Source organism: Symsagittifera roscoffensis, chromosome 7, assembly GCF_963678635.1.
Source record: "Symsagittifera roscoffensis chromosome 7, txSymRosc1.1, whole genome shotgun sequence".
NCBI classification, from domain to species: domain Eukaryota; kingdom Metazoa; phylum Xenacoelomorpha; order Acoela; family Convolutidae; genus Symsagittifera; species Symsagittifera roscoffensis.
In genome coordinates, this window is record NC_087068.1 from 3,626,445 (window position 1) to 3,652,779 (window position 26,335).

The 26,335-nt window shown below is 38.5% G+C and overlaps 2 protein-coding genes across 3 annotated transcripts in view; both read left to right on the forward strand.

The window, feature by feature from the left end:
• Positions 1-26,335, forward strand: part of LOC134852180 (oligosaccharyltransferase complex subunit ostc-like) — a 506,030-nt gene that overhangs the window by 350,740 nt on the left and 128,955 nt on the right. The window lies entirely within an intron of this gene.
• The window catches only part of LOC134851005 (gamma-aminobutyric acid receptor subunit beta-3-like), a 28,228-nt gene continuing 15,365 nt past the window's right edge, over positions 13,473-26,335 (forward strand). Inside the window, exons 1-3 of one of the 2 annotated variants that reach the window (XM_063866878.1) lie at positions 13,473-14,300; positions 19,181-19,861; positions 21,882-22,042. In XM_063866878.1, the coding sequence (XP_063722948.1) occupies positions 19,303-19,861; positions 21,882-22,042 (720 nt within the window). In that variant the 5' untranslated portion in view covers positions 13,473-14,300; positions 19,181-19,302. Of the gene's footprint in view, positions 14,301-18,104; positions 18,520-19,180; positions 19,862-21,881; positions 22,043-26,335 lie in introns of those variants that run through there. The other variant, XM_063866877.1, reaches the window with a different exon arrangement.

The following is a 26,335-nucleotide window of genomic DNA, read 5'->3' on the forward strand; positions in this document are numbered from 1 at the left end:
TGAAGCCCATTCTTTCCCAAGTTTTTATCGGCATCACACTCACCACCGCTCCTGTGTCCAGAAGCCCTGTGACTCCGATTTTTGTTCCGTTGGTGTCGAGCAGGTGTGCTGTCACATCTGCTTCATATCCAATGTGTACCGCGTCTTGTTCCATCATGGCGTCATGGCCTATCCTGCGGACTTTGAGTTCCTCTTCACCCAAATAGATCTGCCCTATTTGGTCATCATCTTTTGTTACATAAGTCCTGGTGTAGATACTGATCCCATCCACGTTCAGCATCACTTGATACGGCCCATAGACTTCTAGGTAGCGTCCATGAAGTTTCTTCATGCGAGGGCCACCCGTGGTTAGTAGTGCCCTCACAGCCCTCGACTCGGTGCGTGGCTCCATCTGCCTCAGATAGTCTGCATATGTGTCCAAATGCATCAAAGTGAACTCAGATGGTTCACTCAGATTTCTGATTACCTGATGCCCTGCCACCGAGATTATCGACTGTATTTTACTTCCTTGCGGTGCCATACCGAACCTCTGACCAGAGATAACATTAAGTTTCATGCTCAAGCTGCTTGGTGCTTTTGCCTCTTCAACTTCCGTTGCTTCAAAGGCGTTCAGTTGCTCCTGTAATTTTCCATTCTCCAGCTCGAGTTTCACCTTTTGCTCAATCTCTTTCGTCACTAGTTCCTGCTGTACTCTATTTATAGCATCCCTCGCAGCTGCCCTATAATCGATTTTGAAGTCATCGGCCGCAGTTGCTGGTTCCGGTTCACGTGCTTCCTCTGTTACCGCTTGCATCTTCTTTGCCACCAGCTCTTGAGGTTTATCCTTTCTGCGTGCCTCCGCTTCACTCAAAAGTCGAGCCTTGCTGGCTTTCACTCCTGACAAAGCTTCTTCATGTCTTGGATGCTTGATGTCTGCTACTGCATCCCAGAATTGCGGACAATCTGATTTAAAATGACCTTCCAAGTTACAAAAGAAACACCTCGGGCCGAATTTCGCAATTACTCCTCTCATGAAATCCTCATGATCCAACTCTGACGCATCTTCGTCCTCGAGGCTAAAGCCTATTGCTTTCATGCCTTGTTTGTAAGCTGGGCATGCTGACACATGATGGTCTGTTGAACTGCAATTAGCACAAGAACGTCTCTTGTCCATATCATCCCTCGGTTTGTACCAATTGTTCCCTTGGTTTGCTGGTCCGTTGTTAAAATTGCCATAATTGTTCTTGTAATATCCAGATCTCGAAGGAGGTTTCAACAAAAGATACTCTTTTGATTTGAGCCTCAACTCCTCCGGTGTTGGCGCATTAGTTGATAGTGGTGTGTAATGCGTTGCTAGCATCGTACGAAGTTCATCATTTTTCACACCATCGATGAATTTTGAGGCTACGGCCAGGTTCATCCTTCGGTTTGACTCATCCGGTTGGCTGCGTCTTCTCAGCATTTCCAAATCATCGAGAAACTTGTCTATTGTTTCATCTTCTCGTTGCCTCCGTTTCTCGAAGCGCATCATCGCCTGGTGCCCCTGCACCCCTGATCCGAAACGGTTTAACAAGATTTCGAAGATTTTCTCAGCAGTGTCACGTTGATACTGTTTCTTGGCCATGACACAGTTCAGGGCTGTCCCTTCTAAGTTGCTGGTGAGCGCGCTGCATTCCTGTCTCTCCGACAAGTCCTCTTCCTCGAAATGCAGCTTCATTACCTCTATCCAGGTATCAATACAGCCATCAGATTCGTCTTTGTAGCATCTTGGTTTCTTAAAGACTCTTTTGAACTTCTCACTGCGTTCATTGGTTCTTGATAACCTCGTCAGGAATGTCTCTAAAGACCTGTTCAGGGGTTCAAATGCTGTGGCCATTGCCGTAGCATCCCTTGAGTGTCCCGCTTGAGTGTCCTCACACCTTGTCGAAGGCTCTGTGTGCGGTGCATCCCTGCAATCCGAATCACCATGAGCGTTTCCCGCTTGGCCCATGTGACTCCTCCTCGGGCTTGTATGCCCCATGTTGCCAGAATCGCTTCTCCCAGTCGCATGTGTGCTTTGCGTTGGTCGTTCGTTCGAGGTTTGTCTGTTCCCCGTTGAACTTGCTCTACTGTTCGGGCCCCATGCTGTATTACCCCTTGTGGCATAGCCTGATGAACTGCCCCTGCCTCTAGTGGATCCATACGTCTTCCTCCTTTGATGTTCATTGAAGTTCACCCTCGGTTCCCTGCTGGGACCTCCCGAGTTCGGTTCTTCTTCTTTTGGTCCACTCTTGCTGCTTAGTAGCCCGTCCAACCTATCCATGATAACCTGAGTTCGCCTCTCCATCATCGCGTCTATCTTTGTGTCAAGAGACCCAAGAGACTGCTCTTGCTGAATTCTTAACTTCTCCATGTCGGCTCTTAAGCGTAACTCCCTCTGTTCCGCCTCCCTTGTCATTCGCGACAAGTTCCTCGTCATATGTTCGTCCGTTCTTTCTTTCAAGCGTTTTTCGCTTCTGTCAACTTCTTGTCTGTTGCGGTTTATTTCTTCCCGCAGACTTTCTCTTTCAATGTGAACTGCTCTTTCTATTTCACTCATCCTTATCGACATCTGTTCATTTTGTTCTCCTAAACTGCCCACTATGTTGTTTAAGGCTTCCTCTAGTGCTGCCCCGTTATCCATGAGTGGCGTCACTAGTGGTGGTGTAACCCTGTCGGTCCCAGGTAACTTCGTGCTTGTCGAGATCCGGGCCTTGACTCTCTGCTTCAACGTCTTTTCATTATTTAATTCAGGATCCATTAACGCATTGCCAAGCCCTCTGGTTCTACTCTCTTCAGGTTGTGGCTCCGAACTTGTCCTAATCGCGAAGTCCTTTGACTGGCCCGGTGTGTTTGCCTCTTTGCTTATCGTTGTCACTACACCAAATTTGTCTATGGCTCCAGTCTCTCTTCCGACGTGTGCCCCGTTCTCCTGGATCGAACTGTTGAGGCTGACCTGAGATCCAAAGTCCCCTTGCCCCTCTTCATCCTCTTCCTCCTGGGATTCACCGTCGTTTCCTGCTCCTCCACCCATGCTGAATGGAAAGAAGTTTCAGAAGGTGTTCTTCATTCTTTCTGAGAACGATGACGACGTTGTTTGCTTCCCAGTTCCGCTTGCCATCATAGTGTTGTCTGTCGGAGATCTTCTAGTTGTCGCTACTTCAGTTGAGATGTCGGACAGTTCCGACATCTCTTCCCGATCCAATGTCCCGGTGGAAGTGGCAAAATCGTGGCCTTGTTCTACCGGAGTAGATTCACTCGCCAGCCGTCTGCCTCTCCCTTCCAGTCCATTTACTTCCTGGTTGTCATTCATGGTATGGTCCGTATTGACCTCCACTTCTAACAGTTCTCTTCGCTCTTCTGAGGTCTTTTGACTTCTCGTTTCAACCATTCTGCCTGAAACCGTCCCCCTTTTGTCAGACCGGGATCGCTTGATCCAATCCACAAAAGGATCGGTCATCGTTTTTCTTTGCTTTTCAGGTATGAATCTCCTAGAGCTATTACCTCGTTTTGGTATCCTTGACTTGTCTAAACTCATTCTTTATTTGTCACTTTCCTATGCCTACTCTTGACTCAATTGCTAGAGACCTTATAGTTTTATTAACAATAATAATGACACAACACAATAAATTCCACCAGATTCTACTAAATAGTGACCACGAATCCCTGTATGTTGTCAGAGTACAGTTTGTATAAAATTTATTCACACTAGCCGATTATCGGTCCAAAGATCTGGAAACTAGCACAATATGATGTTATCAGTCAATTTTAAAAGATAGTGTACTCACTACCCAATCAAGCACAGTTCAGGTTGATTTAAAATCAAAAACAAAATATATATTGACACAATATGAATGTATATATTAAAAAAAACGTATGTGTCTTGTACTCTTAGTCGGTCGCAGTACAATAGTCGAACCTGTCTTTTAAAGAAAAAGCTTTCCCTGCTTGGTGCTGCACCAAACAGACAAAACTTTGAAGGCAGTTATTTTCTCAAGTGGGCGTCTATTGCACCCACCGAGTATTGTGTTACCTATCTACCTTCGGACTGCCCGAGCTAGACCTACTAAAATCCTCAGGGCAGTCACTTTTCCCAAAAACGTATTATGTTTCAATCCACACCAATGAGTCACGCTCTTTTTAATTTAGACTTAGTGTCGCGAATATCCGAGTTCGGACCTGTTTTGTATTAGTCTGGTTCTTTTTGAAAGGCAAGTTACCAGTGCAGTCACTGATACCTAGCCTGTGTATTAATAACCTAATACCTCTCGCTTTTTAGTCTTTCTTTCGTTTACCTAAGTCCTTAATAAAATAATACCCCTTCGGATTGGCACAAATAGGACCCTTCCGGACTGTCAGAATATGGACCCCTCCGGATTGGTAACTATAAGACCCCTCGGACCCCTCTAACTTTGAAAAATTTCGACCCCTCCGGATTGGGAGCCCTTAGCTCTGTCAAAGTAGCTTTTCGTAGTTTTCTTAATTTCAGCTTATACCCCTCCGGATACGTTCTGCGTTGCTTTTATGCTGTTTGAATTAACTGGGAAAGGTATAGGGTCCTTTCCTAGACCCCTCCGGATTGAAGTTAAGGCACTTATTTGACAATTCACACTAACGGTGAAGGGTCTTATCACTTGCCTAATTTCGACTCTATTATGGTTGTCTTGTGCCTTCAGCCCTCCCTTTTTGTCTAGAACTGTCCTAAGTTACTTAGTTCAATCGCTATCAACTTTTGGTAGGGGTATAAGGGTTTTTCAGAAAAATTTATAAAACGTGAAGGGTGTACCCCTCCGGATTTGTGTAATTTGCTAAAAACAATCTCAAAAAATTTTCTCGCTCGCTTTTTTGAGTAATTCTCTTTCCTACTAGTAAGTTCAGCTAATTTCTGATCTAATGGTACCAAGATTGACTCGATATGCTCTGTAGTTCCAAAGTTATTAACCAAAACGTCTTTTTTCCAAACTCAAAAATTTTCTCTCTTATAGGTTCCGCCTAACTTTTTCCGCAAATCTGGTCCTTTCGACCTAAAAATTATTGATCTGAGCTCAGAAGACCTATACTCTTCTAGTTCAATGCAAAAGACCCGATCTAAAACGCTTTTGTAGAAAAATTTTGCGAAAAACTATGCTACCTGGACCCCTCCGGATTGATGAATCCACCAAATCAAACACGTTATGTTCGATTTCTCTGCAACCCGGAAGGCTTTCGGGTAGCGGGTTTTAAAACTCGTAGATTCACTAGTGGACGTTGTCCGAACAACTATTTTTACTGTCCTGACTCAAAGATTTCAGAAAATTTTCTGATTTTATAGTGTTTCTTACTATCAAAAATTGGGAAAATTTGGTTTTTGGTACCAAACTAGTTCCAACCACTTCCGAACTCAAGTTAACCGGTTCTATTTATTACAGTAGTGCAGTTACGATCTAACACACTAACTTAGCGCTTTTTTCCGTTTCAAAAAATATCGATATCTCAAAAATCGCGACTTGTGGGGGGATCAAAATATCGCTATTTTGACCCTAAAAACCGGTCTGTTTTCGTTGTTTTTCACTGAAAAACGATATAAGACTATTAATATAGGCTATATAAATAATAATATTAGTAATACTATACCCCTCCGGGTTTGTTTATTATCCGAATTAAGGTGCTTAACTCGGATATTCGCAGTTCGGTGAAGGGTCACTACAGTGCAGCACTGTCGAGCCCCCCACAGATTACTATCTTACTTTTTGTACCAAAAGGGATACAAAACTTGTTAACGATACCCAACAGTCGATTGTTGTTGTCGTTGAGCCCCTTCTTGTTGCTCCTTGAACTGGTTGCCGGATCGGTCTTCACCCAAGACCCCTCCGAATTGAGCGCAAATCAGCTGACCCCTCCGGATTGAGCGCAATTTATCATTAACGTGCTTAAATGCTCAAATAACCCTACAGTACCAGCCTCACAAACGGGCCTCAAAATTGATCGTAACGACCCTGACTGATATAAATGCCTGTAACTACAATATATCTATCAACAACAAACGGGGGGGTTGAATCACATCTTGTCTGGGGGGATGATTTCTACTGATTTTTTACTTTTTTTTTTACTATTTTTGGTTTTTTCGGTTATTTTTTATGTTTTTTGTTTTTCTTGGGTACTATACTACTTTTTGTTTGGTTTTACTTATATCTTTAAGTGTTTTTGGTCACAAACCACTCAGGGGATGAGGGGTTCATGATTCCCCCCACCCTTCCTGGTTCGTGAATTTTTGGTCTTAACTAGGTTAAAAAACTATTCACGGTAATCCGGAAGGCTTCCGCGTTCCGAACTACCCTTCCGCCCCGGCAGTTTAGGCCTATTAAGGGCGTTAATGTGAGCATCCGCTCGGCGCGGAGTGCTCGTTAACGGTTCCGCCGGTCATGATGTTATGAAAAAATAACACCCAGGAGCGCCATAAAAACATACATGTAACATTCGCCCGGAAGATACATATCGACGGATAACAAAACTAAGTCTTAAGACGACTGGCTAGCGTCTAAACAGAGCTTTGCATGTTTTTCACCGTCTCTACCAAGCCAGTACTTTTCGGTGGTCTTTTCTAACATCGGGTCGACAAAAACGTTACTGCTCTCCGGCTTCGACCAGAACGCTCAAATTAACTGAATTACATGCAAAAATAGTGAGCTCATGGCTGGGTCTCAGTATCCCCAGACCACGAGGTCACTCCTAAAAACAGGGCTACTACTTATTATATTACTATTGTTTTTGCTCAGTAGATAAAAATCATCATCTCCATCGAAGATGGATCAACCCTCCCCCCCCCCCCCCCCCAACTCTTAGCACCTCATCCTTGTCAAAACTAATCCAAATATCAATTAAATTCAAGTCAGGACATGACAGGATGCTAAAAGTTCATATGAGTCATTAAAAGTTTTCCGTCCCGAGACCCTTCCGGATTCTTGAATCCAGTGAATCAAGCTCCTTAAGTTCGATTTCACGACTACACGGAAGGCTGGTTTCTTACCCTTCACCGTTGTTCGCAACGGCCTTGCAACTATTGTAGCAGCACAATAGTTGCAACTCGTTCTCTGCAATCTGCTGCTGTTTTTCTTCAATTTCGACTTCTTCAATTTCGATAAAGTTGTTCTCGTCAGCGCAACTAACGTTGTTGTTCTGTTCTTTTACTCGTTTTTTGTTAAAATGGCCGTTTCAGCATTTCTCAGAAATGTGACGTCATCATTCGAATTTTTGAAATTTTAAAATACTAGAATATTCCAGCCTTCACCGTTTGGCTAAACGTTCCAATAACGCCCTTAGTTCTTAAAAACCACCAATCCGGAAGGCTTACTGCTAAAATTCCGAATTCTGCAGAGATTGCATTTTTCACATTCTGGTCGAATGTCACACATTTCAATCCGAAAAGGCCTAATTACCTTTACTATCAAGTTCTTCTTTTGTGAACTGCAAGTTTGGCTACAATTTATTGACAGCCTCGAGGACTACGCCAGGATCATCCTTGACAGTTCTAACTATGTCGTTCACATATCTTAGAAAAACTTTAACACCATTCTCAGTCCGATCTGCTTCTTGTTGCTGTTTTTTTACAAAACCATACTGTTTCAGTGATTTCTGCGTATTCGGATTCCGATATGTTACCACACTAAGTGGTACCAATTCAAAAAAATCTTTGTTGGGTCAACTGGCACATATTTTTTGCCAAGGAAATAACGCTGCTTGCTGTTGCGTCTGCAACAATCTGGGAACTTACTAGAGGCTGCTGCTAGAAAAACTTTTTCCTCGCTAGCTTTGGCTGCACCAAAGGAAATTCTCTAAGTTGTTATTTGGAGTCCAAAAAAGGTTCTTAGGTTATTTGTAATGTCGAGGAAAAATGGTCTGAACTGAGAGGCATTCTTAATTTTAATACCACAATTTTAAAGTTATTGTTTTTCCAGTTTAAATAGACGCTCTTTGCTGAAACAAATACACGGATTATAGAATTTAGCGAGAATATAGGTACAGTTTGTGAAAAACTCAAAACTATTAGCGTCTTTGGCACATTTGGTCTTGAGGTAACTTGTACGCATGAGACGGCAAAGGCCCTGAGTTCGAATCTGGCAGGGCATTTTTTTTCAAACGTTAAGTAACCCAATTCAAAAACGTTTTTTGCGGATATTTTGATAAAATTTTGTCTTCTTATTTGACCCATCTTACAATCGTTTTTTTTTTGCAGTGAGCAGATTACCTTGTAGTGAGCAATTTACATTTTAAATTCTGCTCTTCGGATTTTTATTAGACTTGATTACATATTTTTATTTTCTGTTTGGTTTTTGTGCAGGAAAAACTCTTTCTGCCCAAATGGTTTCGGCTTCTAATTAATCGGCTGAGTGACCTAATTTTGGGTCGTTCTGATTTTCGACTTCTGATTTTCAGTTACTGCGACAAAAATCTTCAATTACAAGACCAGTTCGATTCTTTGAAAAGCTCAATTTGAATCGAACATTTCTTTAATAAGACCAACTGGCACATATTCTTACGGCTGCACTCCTGTCGTTTTATCGCATATTTTTTTATAATCATTTCTCGTGTAGGTGTGTTTGACGCACCGGAGGGCAAACTAGGGAAAAGGCGCACTCAATTTACAAAGCGAATAGCTCAAAAAACACAGCTCTGCGTTTTGTTGCGGCTGCAACAGGATCTGAGGGATTGCTAGAGAACACTGTTAGGCAAAGTTTTTCTCCGCTAATTTTGACTTCACCAAAGAAAGTACCGTAAGTTTTTATTTGAAATAAAAAAAATTCAAATTTTTTTTGGCAATGTCGAGAAAAAATGTTCTAAATTGTGAGACAGAGCGCCCTAAAAATTTTAAACCTAATTTTACTACGAAAGTTCTCCCGTTTTTGTTGCGTTTTTTTTTAGATCAGCCGCTTTCTACTGAAAAATTTAGTCAGAGTATAGAAAAAAGAATAAATAAAATCAATGTTTTAGTTGATTCTTAAGGATGATTTTTTCTTTTTTAATCAGCGAAGTTGGGATTAAATTTAAGACGTTTCTGTCAAAGGTGTTGCAATCGAATTGTAGACTTTTTCGGGTAAAATATTTTCGTCATTGTGTGCTCAAATTTAGAAACGCTTGGTTTGGATTCAGTTCGTCATAAACTCAATTGTTTTGTCGGCTTATTTGCCACATCTGACGACTAATTTTTTTGCATTACATTGTCACTTCTGCTCTTTGACATTTTAATATCCTTGAGTATATGTTTTTTTTTCTTTTTGTTATCGTGCTAGAAAACTCTTTCTACCCAAATGATTTCGGCTTATATTTGATCGCCTTAATGACTTAAATTTGGGTCATATCAACGGACTTTTAAACAACTTTTTAACCGGAAGCCTAAACCGAAGGTTAGTTATTTGAGGTTAACTGAGCTATAGATTTTTGGATTTTTTATAAAATGCCGCCAATAGTTGTGCTTTGCAGGAAAATTTTCAAACATTTTTCAATCGTGAATCGTAAATAAAATTCTGAAATATGTAAATTCGTTGGTATCAGAGCGACGTGTAGCTTCAACAAAATCACAACAAAATTGTTTATTTGAAAAAATATTCTAGTAATCTATCAAGACAAAAAAACTTAGTCGGAAAAAAATCACTTGAGAGAAAAGATAAATGAAGCGGGTATGTCATGGTGACGTCAAAAACAACTGAGAGGCCAGCACTCCAAGTAGGAAAGAAAATTGTGCCGGGATGGGACCACTGGGAATAAAATTCCTTTGCTCGTTGATGGGAGCTAAGGAGGCGACTGAGGTAGCGTTGAAAATAATGTCCCTTTGTTTGTCGTGACGGGAGATCTGACAGCCATTCCCACCGCAAGCGGCATTTTGTTCCACAGGGACGTCCCTAGGAATGCTAAAAAGTGACTCTGGGAACCTACTATGAGACGCGAAAACGGAGGCCAAGGCGATATCTGACGGCAGCTTGAAACTCAGCTGGAAGCAGGTGCAAATCCACACCATTAATGGGGACAGCTGTAATCCAAACACCGGCTTAGGGCAGAGAGAGCGGCTAAAACTGATCTTGTTCACGGGAATGTGTCCTTATCGAGTTTTTCATCGGAAGGTTCTTTAGGAAAAGCGGAAAGATTCGCGCTTCCGGAATGTTAACGGGAATCATTAAAGGCACAGAGGAACTGCGGTGTATCGGCGAAGTTGCATTTTGTGGCAAACGAGAGTAAGTTATCTGACTGACACGATGAACCAAGGAAAAAAGGGTTGTGTTGAAAAACAAGGATGTGTTGGCCAAGCCCAGCATCCTTGATTGGAAGGAAAGAATGGGAAAAGGCTAGATCAGGAACAATTAGGGCGGAAAAGGCATCGCAAGGGAGTTCATCAAATACATGAAGGGAAGCTGCGACAGGCTGACAAGGCGGCAGAATGCAAAGAGAGTACGTCAGCTTGGGAGTAGCGAGGTAATTGCCAGTTGATGGCCCGTCAGCTTCGAGGGCCTTGAGCAAAGAATCTTCATCGCCGACACAAATAGCATCATCAGGGTACCAGCAGTTGAGTGTGAGACCTGGGATTTCCGACTGGAGAAATTTGACAATGGCGTTCAAGATGACAGCATTAATGAGAGGCCCTAACAGGTCCCTCTGTTGAACTCCGTTGCCTCTTTTGAAAAAAAAAACGAATGTGACGCCTAAATGCAAACTTCAAAAGGCAGAAAGACAAGAGGACGGTTGTGCCTATGGAAAAGAATTTCAGAGCGGTCTAGCGTGCTAAAACATTATCAAAGTTTTTTTAGACAACTGGCTAGTGTTTGCGAAGCGACTCTTCGCCTCTGTGTATTTTCACTCAATTTTGATTTTTCGCGGTTTGAATTTTGATTTTTTTTACCCTTGCGATAAGCAAGGGTATTGTTTAAGTTCACCTCATTTTCTTTGTTAGAAGGAAGGAAAACTCGACTATCGAATAGAAAAAGTATAAAGGTCATGAAAAATGTGATTGCTCCGCTTTGCCTCTGTGTTGAGATAAGTTTCCACAGCATTGACTTTTCTTGTGACATTCACTATTATTGAAATAATTTGGAGTTAAACCTGCGTTTTGTAATTTCACCAACCCTGATTTACTTTTAGTTCTTTTTCGCTTTTTCAATAGCTTTTTTTCGGCTGTTGTGGTTTTGGGTTATGTTATAGCGTCTTAGTCACTGAATATTGAGTGGTGTTAATGGGAAATTTTTTTTGTATTTTGTAGTGCGTCTCAATGGGCTTTTACTCTAGTACTGTCGGATTAGTTGTCACTCGGAAATGATTTTTGAATGGTTATTTAAAGCTGGTGTTGGTTGTTGACATTTTTTTTCTCGACTTTGCAAACATGTAATAGTTTTTTCCCGTAAACAACTTTGTTTAAAGAGTTTGCACATGAAAATCTTACTTTTGCTTCATTTGCACTAGCGAGCATAATTTCTTAGTATAATGTACTTACTTTCTAACCTAACCCTCAAATCATAGTGCTCAGTTGGTTGCGTTGTTTTTTTGTAAAATCACAATCTATTGCATCGCAAGTTTTTCGGCCCAGTTGCCGCTTGATTAGTATTTGGTTTTTCAAACGCCGCGGTCAAAATTACTGAGAATTTTGTCCAAAAATAGCTCATCATTTCAGGCAATTTTAAATTGTTTTTCTTTACTGTCTGCTATCTTGAATTGATATTTTTTTGTTGTATCGCAAGTGGTGTTATCGTTTTTGTAATAATAAGTGATTTAAGCCTATTTTTCCTATGTTAGAAATAAAAACTGCAAATTATTTACGAAAAGAGTCATTTAATTTTTTTCCTGGTTTATCTTGATAAGTTGAGTTTAGGCTTAGTGCGCAGTCAAGAAAGAGCAGCTGGAACATTAAAAGAAAAAAGTTGCGTGTTTTAAGGCATTTTAGCGTTGGGTAAAATGTCATCTTAACTTCGTCTAATGTTTTACAAAGCAAACTAAATCGTATCTTTTTGAAGCGTTCGCGGCGGAAGAGTTATCAATTCTAAACATTGGGCTTTTTTCCACGTTTAAATTTGTCTAACCAAGTCAGTTATAGCAGTTTTTTTCCAAACTCGACTTTATTTTTTTAACTAAATTCTCGTCTTTTGCGTTCCTGGCTTTTTAGTTGTGACGTCTTTGTCTAGGATGACAAAGAATCAGGAGTTGAAGCTAGCCAGGGCCTGTTTTTATTTGCAAACAGAAAATTTTCTGTTAGAAAAAAACTTATCGCTTGTCTAATTTTTATTGCGACTGAAGTACCTTTCGTCTTAGTCAATAAACATTGAGTGGTATTAATGGGAAAATTCTTTTGTATTTTGTAGTGCGTCTCAAAGTTCTCATGGCAACTTTTTTCTGCTCAACGGGGCATTTACTCAAGTAGTGTCAGATTAGTTGCCCCTCGGAAATGTTTTTACCAAGCCAAGTGCGTCTTTTGCGCGCTTGGCTTTTTAGTGGTGACGTCTCTGCCTAGTAAGACAAAGAATCAGGGGTTGAAGCTAGTAGGGCCTGTTGTTTATTTGCAAACCAAACAGAAAATGTTCTCTTTGAAAAATTTGTCGGCTTATTGCTTGTCTTATTATATTTTTTCGGTATTAGTTTTCACAGCATGGATTTTTCTTGCAATTGAAGTAATTTTCACTATAATTGAAAATAATTTGGTGTTAGTTCTGTGTTTGTAATTTCACAAACCTGGATTTACTTTTATTTCTTTTTCGCTTTTTCAATAGCTTTGTTCGGCTGTTGTGGTTTTGGGTTATGTTATAGCGTCTTAGTCACTAAATATTGAGTGGTGTTAATGGGAAAGTTTTTTGTATCTTGTAGTTTGTCTAAAAGTTTTCATGGCAACAAATTTATGTTCGTCTCTATGGGCTTTTACTCTAGTACTGTCGGATTAGTTGTCACTAGGAAATGGTTTTTTGAATGGTTATTTAAAGCTGGTGTTGGTTGTTGACATTTTTTTCGACTTTGCAAACATGTAATAGTTTTTTTTTCCCGTTAACAACTTAGTTTGCACATGAAAGTAGTACTCTTGTTTCATTTGCTTCATTTGCACTAGCTTCCAAAAATGCCTTCCTGTACGTGAAAAATATATCCGAGTCTTTCTTCTAAATCTCGGAAATGGGATGAGACGTGGTAAGTGAGTGGAATGAGAAGGCCTAAGCCGGCACTAAAAATATTAAATGCTGATAATTTAGGCGATAACTCTTCTTCACTTTAGGAAGTGGGGCAGAGTGAATTGAGCGCGAATTTGAATATTAAATTGAATTGAAGCAAACGAGTGATATCTTGACAGGGCTGTTATCTCTCTTTTGTATGCAGCCTGGCTGCCCTGGTCACTGGGCTACTGAGACTAAAAATTACAGATTGCCCTGAGAAAGAAGCTTTAAATTGAACAGCTTTCCTTTAATAGATACACTTTGTCGTGGGATGGAAAGTTAATTCAGAAGGAGTAATATTCCTGAGATAAGCTTTGTGGGCCGGGTATGTGTTTTGTTCGTGTGCTTCCCTCTGGCGTTGTCCTCCTTTGTCCCGCTGGAGATTAGTTCAAATACATTTCTGTGCTGTTCTTTGTCCTGCTGCCTATCTGCAACTAGCACGATTGATTCTTCTTTCATTCTCACTTAACCTTTGTCGCGCCAAGCAGTGTTTTTTCCATGTAGAACAAGAACAAGACAATTCATTTCTTCTTCAGCCGCGCGCCCGCCCGCCGACTGATTTTACTTGCTTGTACGTGTGGATGTACTTGGATATCTTTTTATTCAATTATGACCATATATCTTCTCAGCGTCGGCCTCCAGAATCGCAAAATCCAATTCCAAATTATACCGGAGTACAGGCTTTTTGCGATATTCTTTCAGGGTGTCAAATTTCCCCTCCCATTTTATTAAGACCAAATTCACCCGGCCCAAATCAAGTAAGTTTGGTATAGAAAACTGGGCCGCAGCAATCAAGAACTAATATGTGCTGAAGTTGATAATCTCTAATATTAGTTTGAAAATATAACAGCTGGTTTCCCCTTGATTGCTATCTTAAAACCACGTCACGTCAAGATTTTGATAAGCACTAGAGCCCCAATATTAAACAACTTAGTAACTGTTAGTACCTAGACATTGGTCCTTCGTAGGAAAATTGAACAAAACCAAAGAATGCTATTCAACTGAAAATGCCAAATTTGGTTTCACAGCTATCGCACTCAAAGTCTTCATAATTTTGCCTTTGCGCTTGCTCAGTGAACATATAATTTTCTGGCTTGGAGATTATATCACATTCTTATATTTATCTCCTAAATACAAAGCAGAGCACCAACGGTAAGCTATATTATTTAAAGTCATACTCTAATTTTTTAAACCGAGAAAATTTGATTTTGCTCGAGTAAGAAATTTCGATTTGACAGTCAGCATCTGCGTCCTTTCACAGCCACTTAAAAATTTCTTTCTCGCACTTTTGAAGTTGAACTTACTTTTTTTTTTATAAAAGTTAAACGAAATTGCGGATCCATATTTTTGTTGCGATCTTCAAAATAGGGCAATTTGGAGCTCGAGCTCATCAATAGTTGCGCTGTTATTAACGAGTGGCTTGTAAGCACTTGGCTTTCTGCAAATGCAGTTATTTTTTTTGCGAAGGGGATGGAAGGAACAAGGGTGTACGGTAGTATTTCACCCGATTTTAAGTACCTCAAAGAATTCTTTTCGGAGTCAAGTGTGCTATCACATTGAAACATATCATATTGAACTGTTGGTCGAGACTCAAAATCCCAAAAAAATGTCTCAGTGTGAAGAGAACTGGAGTTTTTTTACCGGAAAATGAGTGGAAAATACTTGAGAAAACCACTCCCAATATATCTAAGTTTCAACGATTGTTTATCTTCTTGAGGTGTTAATTAGTTTTCTGGAAGCTGAAATTACCGGTACCTCCTTCTCCCACCAAAAAAACTTTAAATATGATTTTTTGGGCTGAAAAGTTTTTTCCTATTGATAGCTTCTTACATATGCAGAACGTAGTGTGGTTGTACGGTGCAACTTTTTTTCCAACCTAATTCGCAAATAATAGTTTCTTTCGTTACCACTTTTGCCGATGTGAAAGTGCCACTTTTGGGGCATATATAAAGCATGAGGCAGCATTGGCAGTATAATGCCATGTGCTTTGACATTTGATTACTTATAGCTAAACACAGTTGTGCTGTTTTAGTTCATCAAACGAACGGAAAAAAGTTGTTTGTTCCATCTAACAGTATATTAATTAAAATTCGATTTCAGAAAATTTCTTACTTAATTAATTTTGCAAGGGTTTTTGAAATGCATATTTTATGCTGAATTTGGCTTTATGCTTTCCAATTAATTACATGTAAAATAGTGTGGTTGCCTTTAGCTTATTACATTCAAATAATTAAACGCAAAGTTTGAGTTTTTGTGAAAAGCGAAGCTCGCTTTTGCTGCTTTTCTTTGGCTTCTATAAACGTCATTGGATCAATTATTTAGGGCAGCAAACTGGAAAAATGAATGTTATTTTTCGAAAATTATCTTCACGGTCTGATTTTTCAGTTTTGAGCAGAGCTGGCTTACCTTAGAAAGACAAAAGTCTGATCGAGTCCAGTCAGGATTTGATACTTTTTGCAAGCTGAAAGTGTATGCTCTAAAAATTAATCGTTGGATTATTGTAATCTTATTTTTGCAGGCTTAATTGTTACCGGACGGAAATTTCTTGCGATTTGAGTTTTTAAAACTGAGCTGATTTTTTTGGTATCTCTGCCTTGTACAGGTATTTGAGTTCCAAGAATTTCCGCTGAAGTTCTTGTTTTTATTCACCTATGATAATTTTTTCTCGAACCCAAAAACTATAAAGGGCGTGTCGTATGATACACTAGATAGCTTAATTTCTTCTAGCCTAACTCGTAAGTAAAAGTATTCATTAAAATTTTCATTTATTTTTGGTGGTACTTTGCTATAATCACGATGTAGCAGTGGACATTTCATCTGTTTTATGCTTTATTTGTTGCTAGTGTGTGTGAGATTTAATAATCGTGTTTGGTTGAGTGGTTAGTGCGTGAGACTCATAATCTCTTGGTCACAGATCGAATCCGAGACGTAGTTGAACTTTTCTATTTCGATTCTTGTTGCTACTTTTTTGCACTTGTTGTGTTCTCGCTAGTGTTTGAGAAGCGAAGCTTCGTCTCTATGTAAGTTGTGAGACCTAGTTTCTTCGTGATTGCATAAATATGAAAAAATCTTGATTATCTTCCCTTACCAATGGTTTGTCGCGTTTAAGTTTGTCAATTGAGGTTTCATAATAAGTGTGTTAGAGAATGGATGGATTGTGGTCACGCTTTAAATTGTTTTAGTTTTTGTACAGTATGAATTAAGGTCCTGTTTTTTCATAGTTATTTCTTACACCTGAACACCAAGATTTTTTTGTATCTCAATTGGTTTAAAGCTTTGCTCGCCTCTTTGCAAACTTGTGATGAGCAACTTATATCAAATAGATTACTGGAATTATTTCCTGTATACTTAATTTCCTAAAATCTATTTTTCGGTTTGTTTAGTTTTTGCCTAAGGGTTGTTGGCTTATTAACCGCTTGGAATTTTCTCCGTTTGACATGTTGTTTAGGATAGTGTCTTAAAATTCACAAAATTCTTCGTTTGGCATTTTGTTTAGGAGAGTGTCTTTAAAAATTCAATCGCTCTCAAATGGTTGTTTTGGTATTTTAGTTATGGTTTTTTAAATTCGCTTCACGTTCATTAAGTGAAAGATTAGCTGCGCTCCCCTATTTAAAATTATAATCTGAGCGAGAAAACGTGAACGGCTTTTAGTTTGTAATGTGCATTTTCATTATCATGTTTAATCCTAGTAAAATAAGTAATTGCTTGTTGACGCAGTTTTCTCCAATTGAATTATTCTATCGAAGTTGGTAAATTCATTAGTGAATTGTTCTTGAACTTTGAACTTTTTTGTGGAATATTTTTTAAATCTCAATTCTTCAATTCAAATTGTTCAGAAAGTCTATTGTATGGTTTTGTCGAGTTCATAATAGTTTTTTCAATAGGCTGTTTTTTGGCGTCATTTTTTTGTTCTTATAGTGGATTGGCTTGCATGACGAGCCGATTTACATATAGCGTCACCTGAACTGACTGTACCTTATTTTAAAAATCGAATTATTATCTCAGAAGTACTTATTAGCATTTACACAGAAGTTAACAAGTAAGTGTAAATGCTAACTAAAAACAACTCCCATAAATTTTCCGTTTTCTTCGAAAGTCGGAACAAAAATGTCAAAATTATAAAGAAAACTACCTCTTGGTACACTAGCCAGCTAGCGAGCTTCGTTTCTCATTACAAAATTCATTTTTTTCCAACCCAACTCGCAAATAACAGTGCTCACTGAGTTGGCCTTTTTCGCGTAGTATTGGCAGTTTAATAGCATGTTTTCTCTAAATTCGTATTGACCAGTTTGTGGTGTATGTAAGCGTCAATGGCACAGTTTTGTGGGGTAGTCGTCTTGATTACTTGGATGTCTGTGCGCTGAGATTCGATTTGCGCTGAGATGTTCCATACGCTACTTGCAAATCAAAAGTTATCTGAAGCTACTTTCATTCATTTCAGGTGCATTTTTTTGATCGGAGAGTTTGGAATAAAAATCCGTGATTTTGACACTCTGACCTGCTATTTGTTTAGCAAAACAATTCAATAGCATTTCCATATTTCAAAGCACATTTTTCGAGCGATAAGAGATTCATAAAATATCAAAGATTGCCAATCAATATGAATTGGCTCGGAAACCTGTCAATTTAACGTTTTCCTGAAATGATTTTGAAATAAATGCCTAGCTGAGCCGATTTAAAATGTTGACAGATCCGGTGTTCATCGCCTCCTGAAGCTTAATCTTATTTCCTGAACGGATTTTTGACTGCAATTTAAATGAAAAGGGGGCTTTTGTGAACTGAGAACAATAAGTGGATTTTCATTGATCGCATGAATATTCATTTAACCGAATAGAAGGGAATTAGAGGCGGTAGTTTTATGAATAATAGCAATTATTTTGTTGTGAATACTTGCGACTGTGGTAAATATTTAGCACAGGTCGCTCTGCTCGCTTTCTTGAGATGGTTGTCTTGTAAGTTGTAGTGGTGGTGGCCATATATAGAATAGTACTGTTGGTGTCAGTTGGTAACTTGCAGGTAGTAAATGGACCAATCATGTAATAGACTGCTAGCTACCGGAACTAAAAGCAGCTCATTGATAATAATCCCGCTGCGCGTCTATTCCTTCTTTATAAGCCTGCTCTAATTTAACTGCGCTTCCTATTGTTTTTTGCATTCCCTTCGAAAGTCTTCTGACAGAAATCGAAAGGAGCTATAACTGCTGAGTTCTTTCCTTCAATGAGATGGTTTCAGCCTGCCTCTTGATTTTAAGCTTATTTTCCTTTTTGTTTGTTTCACCTGAAAATATCGTTAGCTGCTTTTCTTTCCTTCTCTGAAAAATTGCGCTGATGGGTAATTTAAAATGGACTGAATCGATTAGAACGTTAAACAGGTTAGCTATTTTCTTTCCGAAAAATTAAGTTATTTTTATTATAAAATTAATTTTTATAAAGTTCACAAATAAATTGAGTTGACCTTTAAATGTCAACGAATTACATATTGATTTTTTTAACGTTAATAAACATTAAAAATATTTTGCTAATAGCATATAAATTACAATAAAATGATTGTAAATTTTTGCGCTGTAAGCGGAACATCCTTGTGTATTTATACTTTAGTCATTTTTATACTTGACCCAAAATATTTGGGCTCCTAAAATTGGGTAATAATGCCTCGAGTGAGATTTATCTACGAGTTTATTGCAGCCGAGATTGATAACTTTAATCTTCCTTGTTTTTGGGCTCCGTTGTTTTGCGTGTTTAGCTCGTGCCTTCAGGCTCTAAAACGCCACAACATAAATAACTACGAAGCATTCACAAATTTTTAAGTTTGTTTTTGGCTGCTGCCGTAATTTTGTAGCACCAAGAAGACATTTACTGACACTAAGCGCCGCCTTGTATTTTAACAATGGTCCGAATTTTTTTAAAAGAGCAGTATGCTAAACTTTTGCTTTTGGCTGCTCTTTTTTGTTAACCGAGGAAGTTTGTGTGCTAAGTGAATATGTTACATTATGTTGGTTGAAAATCACAATCTACTTATGTAACTTTATTTAGAGCAAAGGTCCAACAGCGAAACGCAATGGATAACTATGGAGCAATCTTTTCATCAACAATAATGAGTACGATCAATCAAATTCCATGAAGTTTGAAAATTGCTTCTACAACCACAAGGCGTCATGCATACTTTTTTCTGTTTTATTCGACTTACTTTCTTGTCTCAATTTTTATGCTCGTGGCTTCTAGATTGCCATGTTTACCCATATCACTCAAATGGTACCAATCGAAGGACGAATCGTGAATCGAATCGGCCAATTAGCTATTCGGCTGCTAGGCGACGACACACGCGTAGCAGCCTCTCGTCAGACACGTTTGACTACAGCTCTCCTGGGTGGAGCAGTGACTTAAATGGTGATTTGGATGGCGAAAGTGACCCGGCTAGTGTTTATCAGGTGGAAAAGGATAGAAAAGAGTTCATGATGGAAACTTCCAGGGTTCTGGATAACCTGTTGCAAGACTACGACAATAGATTGCGACCTTCTTTTGGGGGTCCGCCAGTGTTCGTGAATGTGACGTTGCATGTCGACAGTCTTGGTCCAATTTCGGAGACGGAAATGTCGTTCCGTGTGGACTTTGCATTCCGACAGTACTGGCGAGATGAGAGGCTCACGTTTGAGACCACAATGAACAATGACATCACATTATCACACGAGTTCCTCGGGAAGATATGGCTGCCAGGTAAATCCCACTTGTTACTTTTACTTTTGAGTAGTAAAGTTTTTGTCGAACAGTTCCTAAGTTTTATCAAAAAAGCAAATGAGAGATTGCAAGACCAGAAGCATAGTTTATGCTAGCAAATTTCAGTGAAGTTTTTTCGGAGTCTGTATTTGCGTAAACGTGGTTGCGAGAGCACATAGCTGAGTTGGAGTTGAACAGCCCAAATGACTTAAAATGCAGTTTTTTCCATACCTTAATGATAATTTAAAACAGCAATAGCGTTTAATGGTTGGAGTTAGTTTTTATAGTTATTGGCGTCTTTCAGTTTTTTTATTGTTTCAAGTGCTTTCCTGATTTTGGATTCGTAAATTTTTTTCGGATCTGCTTAACAATCCCGCCCCCTCCCCCTATGGTACCTATGTAAGTTTTATTGAGAATTCTAATTTTGCTGCATTCTGATTGGTCGAAAAGTCGACCATTTTGATATACTGAACAATCTCCCCCTCCCCTTCTTGAAAGGGGTGGAGATTGTTAAGTAGATCTATTTTTTCTACCCCTATCGAAAGATCTGATATATTCATGTTATATGTTCCAAAAAATGTAGTCTTTTTGCTTCGTCTTTTTGGAACCTGAAACAATTTTTTCGCCTCGCAATTTTAAATCAGTTTTCTATTGAGATTTTGAGTTTTACAATTTATAACTTCCTCTATAAATTACAGATCAATCCATTTTATAATTTTTTTTATCTTCTGAAAACCAAAACGGATGTTGAAGCGCGATGATATGATGTAATTTGTATAATTAATTTTGAAAGAAGAAAATAATGATTAAGAAGTATTTTGATTTAAAGTAAGTTGATTTTAATTGTTTCATCTAGGCTGATTAAAAACAACCTGCTTCGCTTGAATTAATTTTTGGAATTGACTTGCATTTAGAGATAATTGGTTTCTATAGATAAAAAATATAAAATATCTAAAGTGACGCTGTTTGATTAAAACAGATGCATTAGTACTTTTTAAATGTCAACCAAACATTCAAAAAAGAAGTTACCCAAAATTAATTTCAAGAAAATGAAATGATTGAGTTTGTAGCATCTGATTACATAATATTGCCGCCCAAATAAACAATTTTTTTCCGACCACAGAACGTGGAGAAAAATTTGGTTACATTTTAATTCTTTTTCCTGGCTAAATCTGGTACCACTTGATAATAATCAGGTTTAATAGTCATAATAAGCACCTAATGAATAGGTCGAGTGATATATCATTTTAAACATTTAATCAAAAACTTTTCTTAATGTTGCGAGAACCGGTTTGAACTTTTTGCGTCTTAATCTATGTCTTATAATAGAAAAGGTTCTTTCATAGAAGAAATTCATTTACAAAAAATAAATAAATTTTTCCTAGTTTTGAAAATCCTCCCTCGATAAAATCATAGAATATCCTAGCTCCAGTTTTTTCGATATAAATTTTGCATGCTATCATGATTTTATGCGAAAAGCCAAAATTGTTTTTCGAAGTGCATAAAAGCGTGCTTTTTTGAGGAAAATGTCACTTAAAAAAGATTAAATTATCGATTTGTAACGTTAAAAACGTCTGTCATGAATGTTATTGTGTAGTTTCTGACACCTTTATGTCAACCCTGTAAAAAATCAAATAACAAAAATATCAGACATGATCGAGTGAGCTATCATATTGAGGACCTTTCTTTAGTGATTCAAGCTGCATTAAAAAAAATCTATTTTTATATGTGACTAGAATTTGAAGGTTCCGATATTAGGATAACATCTATTGTCAATCACCTCTGGTTTTTGAAGTAGTAAAGAGAGCGACATATCATAATTTTTTTAATTTTAAAATTGAACCCTAGCAACACGCGAAAAGTTTCTAATAATTCGTATGTTTTTACTATTTTGAAGGTACTTGCTGATATTTTCATGGTACTTGCCGGTTCTTTTTTTCCACGTATAGTCAGTCAATCATTACGAATAAACGTCACATGAGTTTCTTTGATTGTGACAGATATTGTTTGTGATGTGTAGATACCTACTTCCCGGAGTCTCTGTCTGCAAACAAGCATGACGTCATGGTCCCCAACATCCTCCTCCGCCTCTCCCCGGACGGCACAGTGCTCTACTCATCCCGAGTGACTGTGCACGGAAAGTGTCCCATGAACCTCGAGAACTTCCCTCTAGACACACAGGTTAGTTGTACCTCTTGCTCACTGTGTATGGGGGCGCAAAATTGTTTTTGCAAAAAAAATACAGTTCTTTCATTTATGTTGTTCATTTCTCTCATATTTGTGTCCCCCCCACAACTAAGAGAGAAGTGAACAACCTAAAAGAAACAACTTTATTTTTTTGTTGCAAAAACGAAAAGATCTAGGATAGCTAGAAAATCGCTGCTAATGATGGTCATTGTGTCAAAGGTCATTGATGAAGAATCGTTGAACGTAGTGAATACTCTGTATAAGTGATGATTTTTTTGTTTTAGGCTCAAATTTGATACTTCGCATTTTGACTTCTGATTTCTTTCGGAGTTAAGTTCGTTTCGCTTGTTAAAAGAAAAGCACACTCCACTGTCAAACTGCACTGTGACAAGGTCGCAAAAAAACCTGAACAATTTCTAGTTTCGAAAGTGGATTTTAATTTTCAGTTTTCTCACCGAAATATAAATTTTACCTATCGATCATTTTGCTCAATTTGCATTGATTATATCAAAAAAGTGCCAATCAGAAATTCTTTTTGAAATTTGAAAATCTGCAAGGGAGTATATTTTGATTTTTTTTCCCAAAACAGGTCAGTTTTTTTGGTTTCGTTGCGTTCATTGACATTTTCCCAACTGTTGGCTAAGTTCTGATTTCAAAACCATGTAGGATATTTTTTGCTCAGTTCACTTTTAAGAGTAATGAACGTAGTGAACGTTGGCTATGTTTTGTGAGTCTCAGTGAAGACGCTTTTTTAGGTCCTGATGAGTTTTTCTCAGGAAGCTGTCTTAAATAGTTGATCGCGCTCAAATTTGGTTTTTCGCGGTTTGACTTATTTTTTAAAATTTGAATTCATTCGGCTAAAGGAAGGCAATTTCCGCTTGTTGTTTAAGAAAGAGTAATTGAAGTGGGTTTCAATTTCTGAAATTGCCAATGAATCCGAAAATCCCTCAGAATGGGGGGTTATTTTTTTTCTCAATAATTGTTATTTTAAACAAAAATTGTCAACCATAGAATAGAAATTATTGAAATTCATAGAGCTTTAGGTGATATGTTTATCCATTTCAAACTCAAAATTAGAAAAGCTCACTGACATTTTCCAACTGTCATTTGGTTTATTTCGATTTGATATTCAGTTGAGATATCACAAACATCCATTTCAAGTTATCTGAACTTTGTCATTTCGATTGCGGTGTGTATAAAACAGTACGGAGCTCCGCGTTTACGTTTGTTAGATCTAATTGAAACTTGAAAGGTAGTTCTTGTTCCTGTTCGAACCTCTTCACAATGTGAAGAATATGTATGGGTTAGGATGTGTTCTTTTTCAGCGCATTTGGTTACTTCTAAGGAAGCTCTTAAAAGGTCAAGTATGGTAGCATATTATATCCTTGAATGGGACATTGTGGTTAGAGCTATTTTTCAGCCGTGAATCGGATTCCAAAAATTTTAAAAAAATGTTTTGCAGACTAAATTACATGAATTTTCACACAAAGTTATGCCCTATTTTACTGTAGAAAAAAAAACAGAATATTCACGAAAAAAAATCATTCACTTTTTTCGGTTTTTGTCGAACTGTTTTTAAATGCTTCAGTAATCTTTCTCTAGTCCGAACAGTCTGTGGCTACTTGCACAGCAATCGGCTGTCCTAATTCGGTTCTACGTTTGAACAGCACGCCTATTTTTCGTCGACCAACCCCAAAATTGTTCACAAGGATCTTAGGCGCCCATTTACACTATGTTATGAGCTGGTTATCTTGAATTCGTTAGTATTTTGACATTACGTGTCCGTTCTTTTTGATTGCATCAGTGCGTGCGTTTTTGATCGGTTCTTTTATGTCGCCGTAAATGGGTTGTTGATTTATCCAATAACCTATTTTCTGGTCCGATAAGTTTCTGATATGTTTGCTATTCAATACATTTTTATCTTGATTACTATGGCACTGATCTAAACAAGAAGAACTTGAGCCATAAATAATGATTTTCTGTTGACCGCAATTACTTCAACGAATTATCCATTCGAAAAACCGACCTCCGAAACTTGTTCCACTTTCAAAATCGTTACTATGAATCGACAGGTCCGACATAGAAGGGGAACACCTTCTCCGGTGATAGCGATTCTTGCTTGTGTCGACATCTCCTCTCTGTATTGTACATTTAAGAGAGCGGTTTGCATGTGGTGAAATATTCCCGTTCCAGGGGCCTAGTTTTTAGGCGAGTGGAGAAATTAGTTAAACTCCACCTCCGGTTTAACTGGGAAGTTAGTGTTTGTTGGGAGAACCTAGAAAAACTCCCGTTATCCTCCCACAAGATCTCGACGGTAAGGAAGGTAGGGCAGGGCGTACCAGGCAATTAAATAGTTATTCGGTGGTGTGTGGTCTTATGTAACAACTTAGGCAGACCTTGGGGTACATTTTTGCTAACAGATCCTAATTGGAATCAACGGAAATTAGTTCTTGTGGTGCAGACAGTTCGAGGCTGTTTGCGTTCACGCTGTTGCGAATGTTTTCTGAAACAAGCTAATTTTTTCATGTTTGTTTTCTTTTTCGCCGAGATTAATTTGGTGTAATGGAAATTTCTACATTGAATTGTGGAACTGATCTTTGGCCTTAGAAACGGGAAGCTTCGAATGGGTAACTATAGAGATAAGAAGCTCGTTAAAAGCCAAGACAATGAAACATAATTTTAGTTTCAAGTTGAACCCCACATTCCTTGACCTTTCACCCCAATAAAGATATTCCATTCCACTATGAAGCCTGGACAAAAGGATGATTTGCGCTGTTTATGGTATACTTGGTTCTGATTGAATAATAGTAATAGTTCCACTTAAGATCGATGTTACATCCTAAACCGCTTTGAGGCACGATTTTAAACTGGGTCCAGCTTATATCCAGTAGAAATCAATTTTGAAATCATGATCTGTTGAGAGAAGTGGAAAAGAATTCTATTTGGTCTGCTAGCGTGGAGGGGGGGGGGAGGTGTTAACTCGACTGAAGTGCATAGCTCGCCTGTTCTGTTGTGTATTCTATTCACTTTGATTAGGTTCCTCTCACTACATACTTGCTCACCTTTACCCTTAGGACAGCTCAATTAACATAATTTTCCAGGAACCGAATTAGATCAATTATTACGCAATCATGTATTGTTATTTTGAATAGTAATGAGGGCAAACGGTATTTGAAATAAGCGAAGTGAAATTTTCTTTTTGACCGCTTTCAAATCTTGATTTTTCCTATAGCCAGAATTCGAGTTTCGAGCCGTGTGCTGTAGCAGGTTTATCAATTTATCATTTTATTTAAAATTTGATAACAAAAACAGTTTATTAAATTGTGGAAGCTGTTATAGAACTGTTTTTTTTGTTTTTGCTGGTACCTCGTAACTTTGTTTTTTTTTTCTATAAAGAAGCGACCGCTTGATCTTGATTCATGTGTGAATCATTTGATCCGTTCTGTTCAGTTAAATGGAGTATTGATTGGCTGAAGCAGTCATGAATTTAGATCATAAGTGCTGTATTATAAAGAGCAATATCGATTGGCAGGCACTTCAGAATTGACACTACTCTCTTTCGAATAGTACAGCACAGGGTAGAACTGGATTGAAATCTACTAGCCTTTAAGGGGGTTCCGCTCTGCTCGAAACACGACGTCACAATTGACACTTAAGTGACAGATATATCTACCTAATGCACATGCAAATTCCCCTAAACTGTTTCGATTCTTGTCTTAGTTGCGGCTGTTCTGCCCTGGCTTGGGTCGTGCTGTTCCCCTTTTTGGGGAATTAAAATGGGATACAAGCAAAGTGAGGGGTGGGAATAAATTTATGGACGAACACTACCCCCCCCCCGCCCCAAACGCACTTACCCCCACACGCTGTGCATTATACAGGTGTATAATGCATATATACGGATTTGGGTCGACTGCAATAATGAAATGGAAAGCAGGATGGCAATTTGGCACTAAGTACAGTTAAGTAAGACAGCCAGGCATTTGAGGGTAGGTGTACACGCACAGGCATAAGACTAGATTTAGACAAGGAGCAGGAGTTCATTTCTGAACTGGCATTTGGGGGGATTGACTAGGCTGGATTGAAAAGTATGGACCAGTGGTATTAGTGTCACTGGCCAGTCAATTTAATCTCAGATTTTGATTCAAGCCACCTTCCTTTTCGTCTATCAAGTAAAGTAACACTTTGCCTGCCTACGTGCTGCTGTGAAATTTCAAGTTGTGATTTACCTGCAAATTGGAATTTGACTACCCGGGAAATTAGAAAGTGGAAATAGGATGCAAGTTGCAT